The 16,446-nt window shown below is 35.2% G+C and overlaps 1 protein-coding gene across 5 annotated transcripts in view; it reads left to right on the top strand.

Annotated features, from left to right (window-relative positions):
- LOC133536903 (spectrin beta chain, non-erythrocytic 4-like) overlaps positions 1-16,446 on the top strand; it is a 99,330-nt gene that overhangs the window by 14,838 nt on the left and 68,046 nt on the right. For all 5 annotated transcript variants that reach the window (XM_061877595.1, XM_061877593.1, XM_061877594.1 and 2 more), the window contains exons 3-5: positions 848-999; positions 1,074-1,247; positions 16,336-16,427. In XM_061877595.1, coding sequence (XP_061733579.1) covers positions 848-999; positions 1,074-1,247; positions 16,336-16,427 — 418 coding nt within the window. The remainder of the gene's footprint in view (positions 1-847; positions 1,000-1,073; positions 1,248-16,335; positions 16,428-16,446) is intronic.

Below are 16,446 nucleotides of genomic sequence, written 5' to 3'. Positions count from 1 at the left end.
TATGTGCTGATTTTGCTCTATTGTTGTTGTTATTGTTGTGTTTGCTGTTGTTGTTTATGTCTCTCTGTCTTATCCCACTCTTGTCCCCACATTTTCCCCCTGTCTTCCTTTTTTTTCTCCCCTCTGTCTTCCTTTTTTTCTCTTTCTATCCCCTCCTGCTCCGGCGGTCCCAAATGATAATATAAATACATTCAATAAAGTCAAATACAAATAAGGCAACAAGAGAAGTATCTTACAGTTTGTCTTTTGTAAAGTAAATCTGCACAGAAGATACAGACATCTACATCAACTATACGATTTGCCTGAGAAGCTGGACAGGACAAAAAAAAAAATAGTATTAGTGAAATACCAAAATATATGACACTGAGGTGTATACCTGCTAAATTAGCTAAAAAAAAAAGCTAGCATGCTTCAATGCTAACTGCAATGTACGTCAAGTACCAAAATATATTACTCTAGGGCGTGTAACTGAAAACTGTTTTAAAAAGATAGCATACTAATGTTAGCACCACTGAAGTACCATAATGTGATTATGGTGTACACCTACAAAATTAGCTAAAAAAAAAAGCTAGCATACTAACATTAGCATGCTAACAGGTATCATCCGGCACGTAACAAAATATTTGACACTGAGGGATAAAATACCGGCAAAATTTGCAAAACAGCTAGCATGTTAATTAGAGGTGTGAACCTTTGGGCACTTAACGATTTATCCCGACTCCTGAGGTAGCGGTACAATTCGGAATCGATTCTTGATTCAACACGATTGTCTGTTGAAACCGATTCCGGTATAATAGTTATGAAGAAACGTTTTTACAAAGCGTGTCATTGTACTGATTCTTTCCAGATGAGCGAGACGCCGTGCAGAAGAAGACTTTCACCAAGTGGGTTAACTCGCACTTGGCCAGAGTTTCTTGTCGCATATCAGACCTGTACAACGACCTGCGCGATGGCTACATGCTCACGCGTCTGCTGGAGGTCCTCAGCGGCGAGCGGCTGGTGAGATGCGAGGCCCGCGGAGTGACTTCTCAGGTTTTTCCCCAAATGACCTTTGATGTTATTGCGCTTTTTAGCCGAGGCCCACGCGAGGCCGTATGCGCATACACTGCCTGGAGAACGTGGACAAAGCTTTGCAGTTCCTCAAGGAGCAGAGGGTTCACCTGGAGAACGTGGGCTCTCATGACATCGTGGACGGGAACCACCGCCTCACGCTGGGCCTCATCTGGACCATCATCCTCCGCTTTCAGGTACACACACCTCTTACAAAGCACGCCACAGATTTGAAGGAAAGGTTCTGAGTCGGCGAACACATTCAACATGGTAATTGAAATTGTGACCAAATAACAATGTTTCCATGGCAACACTCCATTTAACGTAGTGGGACTTTGGACACCTGCTTTTAGCAAAGAGGATTTGCTGATAAAGTCCAACACCTCCAGCACACTCTATTCTCTATTCTCTATTCTGTTTGTGGCAGGGCAGGGTTGTGTGTGTTTGTAATTTGCTTATTTGAATTATATTTCCTTATTTTTTTTAATGTTGGTTTATTAACTGTTTGTGTGTGTGTGATAAAATGTGTGTAATTTAATTATATTTATTTATTCAATCAAAATAAATAAACACATTGGGGTGGGTGTAATTTACATGAAAGAATAGTATTTCTACATATCATTTATAAAAATGTTATATAATATATCATTTATTAACATTTTATATAATAGTGTGTGTGTGTGTGTGGTGTAATTTGCATAATTGAATATTTAATTTTTGATTTATTTTTGTTTACCATTATTTTAGTATGTTTTGTGGGTATTGTGTGTAATTTGCATGAATGAATAATATTTATTTATATCCATCCATCCAGCCATTCATTTACTACTGCTTATTCCCTTTGGGGTCGCTGGTGCCTATCTCAGCTACAATCGGGCGGGAGGCGGGGTGCACCCTGGACAAGTTGCCACCTCATCGCAGATATTTATTTATATATTATTTTAATATAAAGTGTAATTTGAATGATTGAATATTTTTTTTAAATATGCATTTTATTGATATTTTATGTAAAAGGTAAAAGTGTGTGTAATGTGTGTGTGGTTTATTGTGAGTAGTTTGCTAATTTAAATAATTGTTTAATTTTTGGAATTAATTTTTTATCTTTGTTAACTATTATTTTATTGTATTTGTATGGGTAATGTAGGTAATTTGCATCATTGAATAATATTTACTTATTCAATAAAAAAAGGGTTTATTATCATTTTAGTTTTTGCGTGCGAGTGCCTGTGTGTTTGAATGTGTGTGTGTAATTTGCACGGTTGAATATTATTTATATATATATTTTATTAATACATTGTCTAAAAGTGTGTTTAATAATTAAATTATATATAATTTAATTATGATATGTATATATATATATATATATATATATTTATATATATTTATATGTGTTTGTATGCGTGTGTGTGTATATATGTATATGTGTATGTATGTATGTAGCGCTAACAAAATTGGTTAAATGGCAAAATGTGTGTGTATATATATATATATATATATATATATATATCTATATATATATATATATATATATAGATATATATATATATATATATATATACAAACCCCGTTTCAATATGAGTTGTGAAATTGTGTTAGATGTAAATATAAACGGAATACAATGATTTGCAAATCATTTGCAACCCATATTCAATTGAATGTACTACAAAGACAACATATTTGATGTTCGAAATGATAAACATTTTTTTTTTGCAAATAATCATTAACTTTAGAATTTGATCCCACTAACACATGACAAAAAAGTTGGGAAAAGTGGCAATAAATACTGATAAAGTTGAGGAATGCTCATCAAACACTTATTTGGAACATCCTACAGGTGTGCAAGCTAATTGAGAACAGGTGCAAGCTAATTGAGAACAGGTGGGGGCCTTCTCTGTGGTCGGCCCTAAGCTCTGGAACACTCTGCCGCTCCATGTTCAAACTGCTTCCACAGTGGAGTGTTTTAAGTCTCGTCTTAAGACCCACTTTTATTCTTTGGCTTTTAACACTACGTGAGTTGTGTGGTCCTCTGTCCTCTGTTGTCCTCTGTGTTTTTTATAGACTTTTGTTTTTATTTTACTGTTTTAATTGATTTTACCCTTTAAAATAGTTTTTAATCATATTTGTTTTTATTTATATATATATATATATATATATATATATATATTTTTTTATTATTTTTTTTATTGGTTTTATTTTTATTCATTTTTTGTTTTGTTCTGTCATTGGTGGAGCATAATATTGTTTTTAACATGGCTGTGCAGCACTTTGGAAACGTTATTGTTGTTTAAATGTGCTATATAAATAAAGTGGATTGGATGATTGGGTATAAAAGTAGATTCCATGAAATGCTCAGTCATTCACAAACAAGGATGGGGTGAGGGTCACCACTTTGTCAACAAATACGTGAGCAAATTGTTGAACAGTTTAAGAAAAACCTTTCTCAACCAGCTATTGCAAGGAATTTAGGGATTTCACCATCTACGGTCCGTAATATCATCAAAGGGTTCAGAGAATCTGGAGAAATCACTGCACGTAAGCAGCTAAGCCCGTGACCTTCAATCCCTCAGGCTGTACTGCATCAACAAGCGACATCAGTGTGTAAAGGATATCACCACACAGGCTCAGGAACACTTCAGAAAACCACTGTCAGTAACTACAGTTGGTCGCTACATCCGTAAGTGCAAGTTAAAACTCTCCTATGCAAGGCGAAAACCGTTAGTCAACAACGCCCAGAAACACATTCGGCTTCGCTGGGCCTGAGCTCATCTTAGATGGACTTAAGCAAAGTGGAAAATGTGTTCTGTGGTCTGACGAGTCCACATTTCAAATTGTTTTTGGAAACTGTGGACGTCGTGTCCTCCGGGCCAAAGAGGAAAAGAACCATCCAGATTGTTGTAGGCGAAAAGTTGAAAAGCCAGCATCTGTGATGGTATGGGGGTGTATTAGTGCCCAAGACATAGGTAGCTTGCACATCTGTGAAGATGCCATCAATGCTGAAAGGTACATACAGGTTTTAGAGCAACATACAGTATGTTGCCATCCAAGCAACGTTACCATGGACGCCCCTGCTTATTTCAGCAAGACAATGCTGGGCCACGTATTACATCAAAGTAACTTCATAGTAAAAGAGTGCGGGTACTAGACTGGCCTGCCTGTACTCCAGACCTGTCTCCCATTGAAAATGTGTGGCGCATTATGAAGCCTAAAATACCACAACGGAGACCCCCGGACTGTTGAACAACTTAAGCTGTACATCAAGCAAGAATGGGAAATAATTCCACCTGAGAAGCTTAAAAAATGTGCCTCCTCAGTTACCAAACGTTTACTAAGTGTTGTTAAAAGGAAAGGTCATGTAACACAGTGGTGAACATGCCCTTTCCCAACTACTTTGGCACGTGTTGCAGCCATGAAATTCTAAGTTAATTATTATTTGCAAAAATAAAAAAAAGTTTATGAGTTTTAACATCAAATATCATGTCTTTGTAGTGCATTCAACTGAATATGGGATGAAAAGGATTTGCAAATCATTGTATTCCGTTGATGTTTACATCTAACACAATTTCCCAACTCATATGGAAACGGGGTTATATATATATATATATATATATATATATATATATATATATATATATATATAATGTGTGTGTGTGTTAATATACATATTTGCGTACATATATACATGTATCTAGGGTGTGTATAATTTGCATGATTGGACATATCTATTTTTTATTTTGTAGTTTATTATTTGTGTGTGTGTGTATATATTGTAACATGCATAGTTTAATAATATTATATTATATATTTTATATAGAATTATATTGTTCAGTATATTGTACACATTAATTTTTATGAATTTTTAAATGTATTTTTAGTTGCATGTATCTCTAATTAATGTTGGAAGACAAAAAGTCAGTAAAAAACACAAAAAAATACCACAAATATGTTTAGTACCACAAATGAACTTGTATCTATTGCTTCTTTTTGTCATTTGAAAACATTTTTAATCAAAAAGAAGCCGTCAGGTAGCGTTTTTAGATGGGGAAGGGGACCACAGCAGCAATAAGTGCTTTAAGAACTGCCTGTGTTACGTTACATACTTTCCCCCCGCCCTGATGCTACAGTAAATGCCACTCAGAGCTTTGGGGTCCCAGTAAGTGCTCGCCTTTCAGTTTGTGTAGTGTACAAACACACTCCTTTGTGCGTGTTTCACCCATTCAAATAGTCTGAACTCCCTCTTCTCGTTAAAAATGCTGACGGGGCATCATCTAGACCTTTGTGGGGGGTTTGTGGCGTCACGTCGGCCTTTTGGGACCTGTTATTGTCACGTGATGTCACCACGACCACATTTAATGAGCCACTGCACATAGTTCATTATCTGTTTAAATGCTAGTGCAGGGGTGCTTAAACTTATTCCACAGAGAGCCACAGACTAACAAATCAAAGGATGCAGGCACAATTTTGCTAGTTTTCACCTTCAAATCCAGTACAATTTATAAGAAGTTGAAAATGCAATTTTGATAGAAATTTAGTGTCAATGCTGAAGCGCCAAAGCCGAACTAAAATGCCAACAGTTGGCCAGATAAAATGAGCCAAAAAAAAATAGTGCACTAAACAGGACATTGCTGTCATGCTATCTATAGCATGCCTACAGCTAGAATTAGTTAAATACCAAAATATATGATGTAGGTGTATACCTGCTAAATTAGCTAAAAAAAATGCTAACTGCAGCATGTATCAAGTATTAAAATATATTGCTATGGAGTGTGTACCTGAAAATTTTGTTTAAAATTATATAATGCTAATGTCAGCATGCATCCAGTACCAAAATATGACTGAGGTGTATACCTGTAAAATTTGCTAAATAATCCAATTTCGATTCCTTGGTTAACGATACAATTCAGAATGGATTCTTAATTCAACGCGATTCTCTGTTCAAATTGATTCTGGTATAATAATTATAAAAGGTATTTTAAAAATGTATTCTTATAAAACACTGGTGTCAAACTCGAGGCCCGGGGGCCGTGTCTGGCCCGTCACATCATTTTAAATGGCCTGCAAAAGCCTAGGAAAATATGCATCAATGAAGTTTCTTATCTTTTCGTACTAAATGTATTCTCCTTCTTTCTATTTTGACAAAAATATATATATGCAATGCATGAAATTGCTTACCTTTTTAAATGTTGATATTTTGCAATATTGCAACAAATAATATATTACCATGGTTTCCACACATTTTTATTTGTTAAAACAAAAATAAATACTTCAATATCTGCTTGACTAATGGTTTCAAAGCAAGTTATCCATCAAATTGAACACTGTAAAAAGGACAATACATTTTACAGTAATATTTACAGTGTTTTTACAACATATTAACTACTGTTTGTACTATAACATTTTGCCGACTACCTTTTTTCACTGTAAATACACCGGTTGTTACTGTAAATGGAAAAATGATACCACAGTTATTTTACAATAAAAAAAACTGACAGCTCAGTTGCCAGAATTAAAAAAAATCCTGTGGTACAGATTTTCTATTTCTTTCTTTCTTTCTTAGTTTATTTCGAACATGTATATGAACACACAACATAATACATAAAACAATCCCACATCATTTCACATCACATCATGTCCGAAAAAGAGTAGGAAGAAGCAAAGCTTATTTAATCCTACCCCTTTCCCACGTCAGAGCGTCTACAATTATATACATTCATCCACTGACCTCTTTTATAGTAAAATGACATCCGTGAATGAGTAATACAACAGTTTTGTAATATGTAATTAATTAATTCAGTCAATATTAACATACTGAGATGAAGAATATCTTATTTTCAATAAGGTTGAAAGTGTTTCTCATAATTCTTCTTCTTTGTACTTTGTAAGCACTATTAATTTGAACAGTCTCTTAAACTGGATCATATCAGTACAATGTGTGAGGACTCTTCTTCGGCATGGTAATGCCGGTGTGGTTCTTCCAAGGATGCGTCGAAGTAGAACATAGCAAAGGTATGATTATAAATGGATTGATTAAATAATAAAAAGGCTAGGAACAAAAACACTGGTGTAAAGAGAAAGCAAACAAAAGACGCTAGCGTGAAAGCTAGGATAAAACACTCGGAAACTAAAACTTGGCACGAGACACAAACGAGAAAACAAATCATCAGTATGAAAACTGGAATAAACAAGTGGCATAGCGTGAGAGCTAGCGAGAAAATACATACAGTAGAAGGATGAGAGTCGTCACGGTTGCACATAGGCAAATTTATGGACCCAGACTGAAAAGAGGAAAGATTGTATAGGGAGTAATCAAGGAGAACCAGGTGTGTGTAGAAAATGAGGAGCAGGTGAAATCAATGTGTAACCATGGTAACGGACTAAACAGGAAGTAAGTCGGTCAGAAGAGAATGAAACAAAGATGGGAAAATAAACATGTGAAGATCTGAGTCACGGATCGCAACACAATGTTTAACTTCTTTACGTAATCCATTCCATAATCTAATTCCACATACTAATATGCTAAAGGTTTTAAGTGTTGTACGTGCATACAAATGTTTTAAATTAGATTTTCCTCTAAGGTTATAGTTCTCCTTTTTAGTTGAGAAGAATTGTTGTACATTCTTTGGTAGCAGGTTATAATTTGCTTTGTACATCATTTTAGCTGTTTGCAATTTTCCCAAATCATCGAGCTTTAATATTTTTGACTCAATAAATAAAGGGTTTTTATGTTCTCTATATCCAACATTATGTATTATTCTAATTGATCTTTTTTGTAACACAGTTAACGAATGTAGCGCACATTTGTAGTTGTTTCCCCATATTCCTGCACAATAACTCAGGTATGGTAACACTAGCGAGCAGTAGAGAATATGAAGTGATTTTTGGCCCAGGACGTATTTTGCTTTATTCATTATTGAAATGTTTTTTGCCACCTTATGTTGTATGTTTTGTATACGAGATTTCCAGTTCATTTTATCATCTATTAATACTCCCAAAAATCTGGTTTCTTTTACCCTTTCAATGTCCACTCCGTCTATTTGTAATTGTGTCTGATGGTCTTTTCTACTGTTACCAAATATAATTATTTTAGATTTACTGAGATTCAAAGATAGTCTGTTTTTATCAAACCATTTTTTTAATTTGTTCATTTCTTCTGTTATTATTTGTATTATCTTCTGTGTGTTCTCTCCTGAACAAAAAGCAGTTGTGTCGTCTGCAAATAAAACTAACTTCAAGTCCTTTGTAACTTTACAAATGTCGTTTGTATAAAGATTAAACAATCTTGGTCCCAGTATTGATCCCTGGGTTACACCACAAGCTATATCCAACCGTGTTTACATATTTTCACCCATCTTCACATATTGCTTCCTGTTGGTTAAATAGCTTCTTACCCAGTTCAATACCAAACCTCTGATGCCATATCGTTCTAGTTTTTGTATTAAAATATCATGATTAATTGTGTCAAATGCTTTTGTTGAATCCATGAATACTGCGGCTGCACATTCTTTACTGTCTATTGCATTGGTAATTTCCTCTGTTATTTTGATTAATGCTATTGATGTTGAGATATTTGCTCTAAATCCAAATTGGTTCTCCACGAGCGTCTTACTTTTGTTGATAAACTTATCTAATCGGCTATTGAATAGTTTTTCCATGATTTTGGAAAGTTGTGGAAGTAATGAAACTGGTCTGTAGTTAGTGAACTGGTGTATGTCTCCATTCTTATGAATTGGTACAACTTTTGCAATTTTCATTTTGTCAGGGAATTTGCCGGTTAGAAATGATACGTTACTGATATATGTAAGAAGTTCTGAAATGTCTTCTATAACTTTTTTTATCGTTACCATATCTATTCCATGACAGTCGGTTGAGGTCTTAGATTAACAATTTTTTACAATTTTGATTACTTCTTCTTTTGTCACTTTCTTAATAAACATGGAATTGGGATTTTTGTCTATGAGCTCACTCAAGTTCTCAACTGACCCATCATCTGCATTTGGAATTCTTTGTTCCAGATTTTTTCCGATATTAACAAAGTAATCATTAAAACTTTCAACTATTTGGTTCATTTTGTCATTTTTTGTATTCCCATCTAGAAAGTACTGGGGGTAATCTTTCTTAGCACCATTTTTGATGATGCTATTTAGGATGCTCCATGTTGCTCTCATGTTGTTTCTGTTCTTGTTTAATAATTGACTGTAGTATTCCCTCTTAGATGTTCGTAGTATACCAATTAGCTTGTTTTTATATTTCTTATACTTATTTTCTGCCTTTTTAGATCTCTGTGTTATAAATATTTGATATAATGTGTTTTTTTGTGACAAACATTTCTCAGTCCTTTTGTCATCCATGGTTGGTTGTTTTTCTTTTGCTTCTTACTAAGTTCTTTCCAAGGACAATGTTTATCATAGAGTATTAGAAAGGTGTTGAAAAAAATCCCATATGCATCATCATCTTCATTGTATACATTGTCCCAAGTGTGTTTCCTCAGATCCTCCTTGAAGGAAATTATTCTTTCCTCTGTGCATAGTCTTTGAAATGTCTTTTTGTCAATGTTCTTCTTCTTGTAATTCCCATCATAAATAGTAAACACTGGCAGATGGTCGCTGATGTCGGTTGTTAACAGTCCACTTGTTTTGTTATTATCAAAGACATTAGTGAAGATATTATCAATAAGTGTAGCACTGTGACTTGCAATTCTGGTTGGCCTTGTGATTTGAGGATACAAACTCATACTGTACATTGTATCTATGAAATCATTAATGGACTTTTGCTTATTGGGGTTCAAGAGATCTTTATTGAAGTCTCCACATTAAAAAAAAGGACTTTTTGACTGATTCCATTGAAAGTACCCTTAATCCAGTCTTCAAATCCTTCAATACTTGAGTTGGGTGTTCTATATATACGACTGATCAATACATTTCTACTTCTTTCATGACATATCTCAATGGTTATACACTCTAAAACATTGTCAATAGCTAATGACATGTTTTACAATGATATGTTGTAAAAAATAGCTTAATTTTTAAAGTAAGATTCTGGCAACTTAGCTGCCAGTATTTCACCGTAAATTATCACCGGGTACTGTTTTTCCATCTACTGTAAAATGTTTAAAAAATATGTAGATTTCCCATAAAAAATATAGTGACCAGAATTTTTGTGTGAAATACACAGATTTTTTTTTACAGTGTACGTAAAAATATATATTTAATAATAAAATACATAGGCAAATTCATAAATTATTCACGATTGATTGATTGATTGAGACTTTTATTAGTAGATTGCACAGTTAAGTACATATTGCGTACAATTGACCACTAAATGGTAACACCCGAATAAGTTTTTTAACTTGTTTAAAGGCCTACTGAAACCCACTTCCCACCACGCAGTCTGATAGTTTATATATCAATTATGAAATATTAACATTGTAACACATGCCAATACGGCCTTTTTAGTTTACTAAATTGCAATTTTAAATTTCCCGGGAGTTTTTTATTGAAAACGTCGCGTAATGATGACGTGTGCGCGTGACGTCACGGGCTGTTATGAAATATGAGCGTTGCACACACACACACAGCTAAAAGTCGTCTGCTTTAACGGCATAATTACACAGTATTTTGGACATCTGTGTTGCTGAATCTTTTGCAATTTGTTTAATTAATATTGGAGAAGTCAAAGTAGAAAAATGGAGTTGGGAAGCTTTAGCCTTTAGCCACACAAACACATGCTGATTCCTTGTTTAAAATTTCCGGAGGTGAAATTTACTATGGATCAGAGCGCGGTCAAGCGAACATGGATCCCGACCGAATGTCAACCAGCAGTTTTCGGTGAGAAAATTGTGGTAAAAAGTCACTTCTTACCGGAGATCAGCTGAGCTTGTGCCGTCCATAAAGCTGCCGTCGACTTCGCTGAGACATTGGCGTCAAGACACCCGTGGACAAACACCTCCGACTATCAAGTACTGTTAAACTCACTAAAACACTAGTAACACAATAGAAAGATAAGGGATTTCCCAGATTTATCCTAGTAAATGTGTCTAAAAATATCTGAACCCAATGCAATCGCGTTTTTTTTTTTCCTATTCCGTCACTGTCAATATCCTCAAACACGAATCTTTCATCCTCGGTCAAATTAATGGGGAAATTGTTGTTTTTTCGGTCCGAATAGCTGTTTTTGTTGGAGGCCCCCATTAAAAACAATGTGAATATGTGAGGAGCCATCAACATCGTCTGCGACTTCCGGTAAAGGCAGGGCTTTTCTGTTAGCACCAAAAGTTGCGAACTTTATTGTGGATGTTCTCTACTAAATCCTTTCAGCAAAAATATGGCAATATCGCGAAATGATCAAGAATGACACATAGAATGGACCTGCTATCCCCGTTTGAATAAGAAAATCAAATTTCAGTAGGCCTTTAAGTCGGGGTCCACGTAAATCAATTCATGGTTGTATTTTTTTTTTTTTAAATCGACTTTTGAAAATTATGTATTGATGACTTTTGAAAATGATGTATTGATTTAGAACCGGGATTCCGATTTGGGTGTGAATAGGTTATTTTGTGCACCCCTAATGCTAACGAATGTCCCTCGGACTGTTATAAAATTAGCTACTGGCCGCAAATGGCCCCCGAGCCGCACTTTGGACACCCCTGTGCTAGCACCCATCCGCTTTAATAACACACATATTCTAAACCGCTGCTTCCTGTCAGCACTAAACATGCTTACCCAACTAAACTAGCTTTATAGCTTTATTTATTGATAGCTTTATCGCTAACCCCGAACCCCCCCTTGTCCACCTCATGTCATCCTTCTTGTTTCCGCCTTTCCTGAAAGTGAGAGTTTGTCCAGTCAGCATGGAGGCTCAAACACTGCAGTGACTGCACACGCTGAAGAGGAGGAGGGCGGGGGGAGTAACTGGAAGACGGAAAGTAACCCTAATGTATTAATAGAAGCATACAGTTAGTAAGAGCAGACTTGCAGCCATGTCAAGGTGACATGAAGGAGTCGACCAAACATGACAGATTTGAGGAAAATAACACACTCAGATATGCGCAGCAGCGGGTAGATTTGCCAAAAATTGTACTCAAGGGAAGATGCTTTATCAATATCATGCTTCAAATCCTGCTTAGATAAAGCAGTGCGCTACAAAACGTGCTCATGTTAGCCTTTAATCCTGACTTCCTCATTTTGATTTCACAAAATTGACACCAACTGTTTTATTCATTTTTGTTTTGCAGGTTAAAGTGTTTTATGTATTGTGCTCCTAAATTAATGTTGCTTATCAATTTGACTGTACTGTTATTAGTTTTATTTCATTTTTCGGTATCAAATGGTTCAAGTCGGTCAAAAATGTTTTATAACCTAAATGAGAATGTGTAGATTTTTTACTTCAGGCAAATTGATGCACTTAAATCTTTTCTGTTACAGACTAAAAACAATGTTAATAACGTTATTCTTTGTTGTAAGTTGATCTATATTTCTTCTTTTGTTGGTTTCAAACAAGGATACAATGTTATGCAGAGGTGTACTTATAATAGTTTTATAGAAAAATGATACTATTATTCTTACGACAAAATGTTTTCTTCTTCCTGGAGGGAGTGGGGGTGTGTAACCAATGCCTCACAGTACTTTAGTAAGAGTAAGTTTCCATCCTTACCCTTTCCATCCTTTGTAACTGAGCTACTTTGTGGAACAATTTCCCTTGTGGATCAATAAAGTTTGTCTAATTCTAAGTACTCTGGTATGTACCAAAGTAAAAGTAATTGTTTTTTCCCCGAATAAAAATAAATACTATGACCAGTGCTTCTCAATTATTGTTAGTTAGAAAAAAACATTTCCCGGCCCTCCCTCACGACTATCATTTGTCTATAAAATTGTTATAAGGAAACCTCTGAATAACATTGTGTCCTCATTGACATTAAAGAAAAGAAAACATATATACTGTAAATCAACCTTCAAAACAAAGAATAACTTTATTAAGGTTGTTTTTAGTCTGTAACAGAAAATATTAAATGTGCATCCATTTGCCAGAATTTCAATTAAAAAAGTGTAATAAAAAAAATGATATAACTAATAAATAATAAATACAAAAAATTATAAAATAAACTCAGTAAATAATAGGGCTGTGAATCTTTGGGGACCACACGATTCGATCCATTTCTTGGGGGGTAACAATTCGATTCAGAATCGGTTCTACATTCAAAAAGACTCTCAATACAAAATCAATACTTTTAATAACACTGGGTACCAGCTCTATGATGAATAACATTCCTCCGTAAAATAAATAAAAAACTGACAAATTTCTATATTACTCAAAGGAAACCGGTTTTGTTTAATAAAATTCTAGTCAAATACAAATAAGAGAAGTATCCAACATTTCTCTTTTCTAAAATAAATCTGTCCAGAAGATATGATCAACTATGTGATTTGTCTGAGTAGCTAGACAGGACAGATTAAAATTAAACATTTTAAACATTTTTATATATTTTTTTATTCGATTGTTTCTTTATTTCAACATCCATATTTTTGTATTTGTTTTTTTGTTTCCTTTTCTCTATTTGACATGTACAAAGTGAATGATGAAAGGGTCGGCATAATAAGCTTTTAGCTTCAGCCTATACCTTTTTGGTCAGGAAATGTAAACCAATTCTTTTATTGAATTTTCTGCTATGCACTTGAAGCGTACTGTTTACATGGACTGGTCCGGGTACCAGTATCTCTCCGACCGCACTCAGTTTGTTCAACTCCGATTATTCAAATCCCCTGCGTCTCCCATTATCTCTGGTGTGCCCCAGGGCTCTGTTCTTGTTCCCCTGCTTTTTATCATTTACATTCTTCCCCTTGGCAATATTTTCCGTAAATTTAAAATACATTTTCACTGTTATGCGGACGAAACCCAGCTCAACATCTCAACCAAACCAACTGCTTCTCTTCCTTCTTCCTCCCTTACAGACTGCCTCAGTGAACTCAAGCAGTGGTTCTCATCCAATTTGCTTCAACTCAATAGTAATAAAACCGAAATCTTGTTTGTAGGTACAAAATCCATTCTTGCCAAAACCAACAGCTTGTCCGTTACTCTCTGAAATTCCTCTGCCTCACCCTCCTCCCAAGTCAACAGTCTGGGTGTCATCCTCGACAGCACACTCTCCTTTCAAGGCCACATAAACAGCATTACCCGATCTGCTTACTTTCATCTACAAAACATTAATCGACTTCGCCCATCCCTTACCCCACATACTGCTGCCATATTAGTCCATAGCCTTGTCACCTCTTGCCTGGACTACTGCAACTCTCTCCTGTTTAGTCTCCCTCACGAGTCATTTCACAAACTTCAGCTTCTCCAGAACTCTGCAGCCCGGATAATCACCAGAACCCCTTCAATCCAGCACATCACCCCTGTTCTGCAGCAACTCTACTGGCTACCCATCAAACACTGTATCTACTTTGAAATAATTTTCCTCACTTTCAAAACTATCCATAGCTATCCATATCTCTCTGACCTGCTCCATGTCGCCACGCCCTCACGTTCCCTAAGATTTTCACCCATCCATCTCACTGTCCCCTTATTTAAACTGTCCACCGTGGGTGCCCAAGCTTTTAGCCGCTCAGCTCCTCATCTTTGGAACTCATTACCACCACATTTTCGTAACTTAGACTCAATATTCCTCTTCAAATCAAGACTCAAAACACACCTTTTCCTGACTGCTTATTCATTGTAAATCTTATCGATCTTTGTTGTTGTTGTTGTTGTTGTTGATGTTGTTTTTATCCAATTGATTTTATTGTTTTCATTTTGTACCGTGTCCTTGAGTGCCCACAAAGGTGCCTTAAAAGTTAAATCTATTATTATTATTATTACGTTAATTCTATTTCCAATTCTTACATGCAAATTGAAAAAAAATGTTCAGACCATCCATCCATCCATCCATCCATTTTTCTACCGCGTGACCCAATTTTTCTATTTTCATTTCTGAAACTTTTTAATGACACTTTTTTTAAAACGACAATTTGACTCCTGCTGAACAAAGATGTTACCGTTATGCTAAAAGGTCTGTATAACTTCCGTTCATTCTATTTCCATTTCTGAAACGCAAATCAAAAAAAAAAATTAGGGCCGCTTTTTGATTTTTATTATATATGGCAGATTTTAAAACAAACAAAGACATAAAATTAGATTTTGCGCTGTTTTCCTTTTATGGATTTAACATTTTCCAGATAAACACAAAAATCGGAAAAAGAAATGTCATCCAAAATACAAACATGCATGTTTATCTGTGTGATGACAAATTGAACCGGAAGCAGTATTTTAGTTTAGTTGTGTTTTTAGCTTAACAGTAACATTTTTGTTCAGCGGGAGTCCTAATCTCATTTTTAAAAAGTGTCATTAAATGACGTTTGTTTCAGAAATGAAATTAGAAAAAATGGAACTAAATTAGTTTTTGGATTTGCATTTAAGAATTTGAAATAGAATGAACGGAAGGTACGCGGACCCTAAAAACATGCTAAATGCAAAGGAAAAGCTAAAATACTGCTTTCGGTTCAATGTGTTGTCACACAGATAATCACGCATTTTTGCATTTTGGATGAACATTTGTTTGATTTTTGTGTTTATCTGAAAAAATAAAAATCCATAAAATGAAAAAAGCACATAATCCAATTTTATGGCAAGATTTTAATGAAAATCAATCCTTTTATGTTTGTTTTAAAATCTGCCATACATAATATAAATCGAAAAACAGCCCTAATTTAGTTTTTTGATTTGCGTTTCAGAATTGGAAACCGGATGAATGGAAGGTACCTGAAATGATGACTAAATAAAAAATAAATAAATAAATAAAATACTAGTTACAAATAAGAATTGTGATTCATTCAAAAATCTTTTTTTTATACCCCTAGTATATAGTAATACATTCAAATTGCTTAGCAATATTAACTCAGCAGCACAATATATAAAACACTTTAACCTACAAAACAACATTTTTTTATAAATCAAAATGAGGTCGTTAAGATTAAATGTCTACAATGAGCAGGTTTTGTAGTGCATAGCTTTTCGAAGCGGGGTTTTGAAGCATGATACTGATAAAGCATGTCCCCCCTCTAGCATCGCACCCCTTACTATTTGAGAAGGGCTGCATTAAAACTACTTACTTAAGTAAATGTAACGTAGCAAATGTAGCACATTACTACCCACCTCTTTGTGTTTGTTACTCACAATGCCCCTGTAGGAGAGGTTTGAGCAGCTTCCTGTGACGCCATTCTGACTCCACACTCTGGTCTCTGTCCTGTCTCCATGCAGATCCAGGTGATCAAGATAGCGACCGCCGACAACAGAGAGACGCGCTCCGCCAAGGACGCGCTGTTGCTCTGGTGCCAGATGAAGACGGCAGGGTGAGCAGCAGGGAGCGCA

The sequence above is a fragment of the Nerophis ophidion genome, linkage group LG18 (assembly GCF_033978795.1).
Source record: "Nerophis ophidion isolate RoL-2023_Sa linkage group LG18, RoL_Noph_v1.0, whole genome shotgun sequence".
In the NCBI taxonomy this organism is placed as follows: Eukaryota; Metazoa; Chordata; class Actinopteri; order Syngnathiformes; family Syngnathidae; genus Nerophis; species Nerophis ophidion.
The sequence above is the reverse complement of the archived record's forward strand: the minus strand, read 5'-3'. Positions and strand labels throughout refer to the sequence as shown.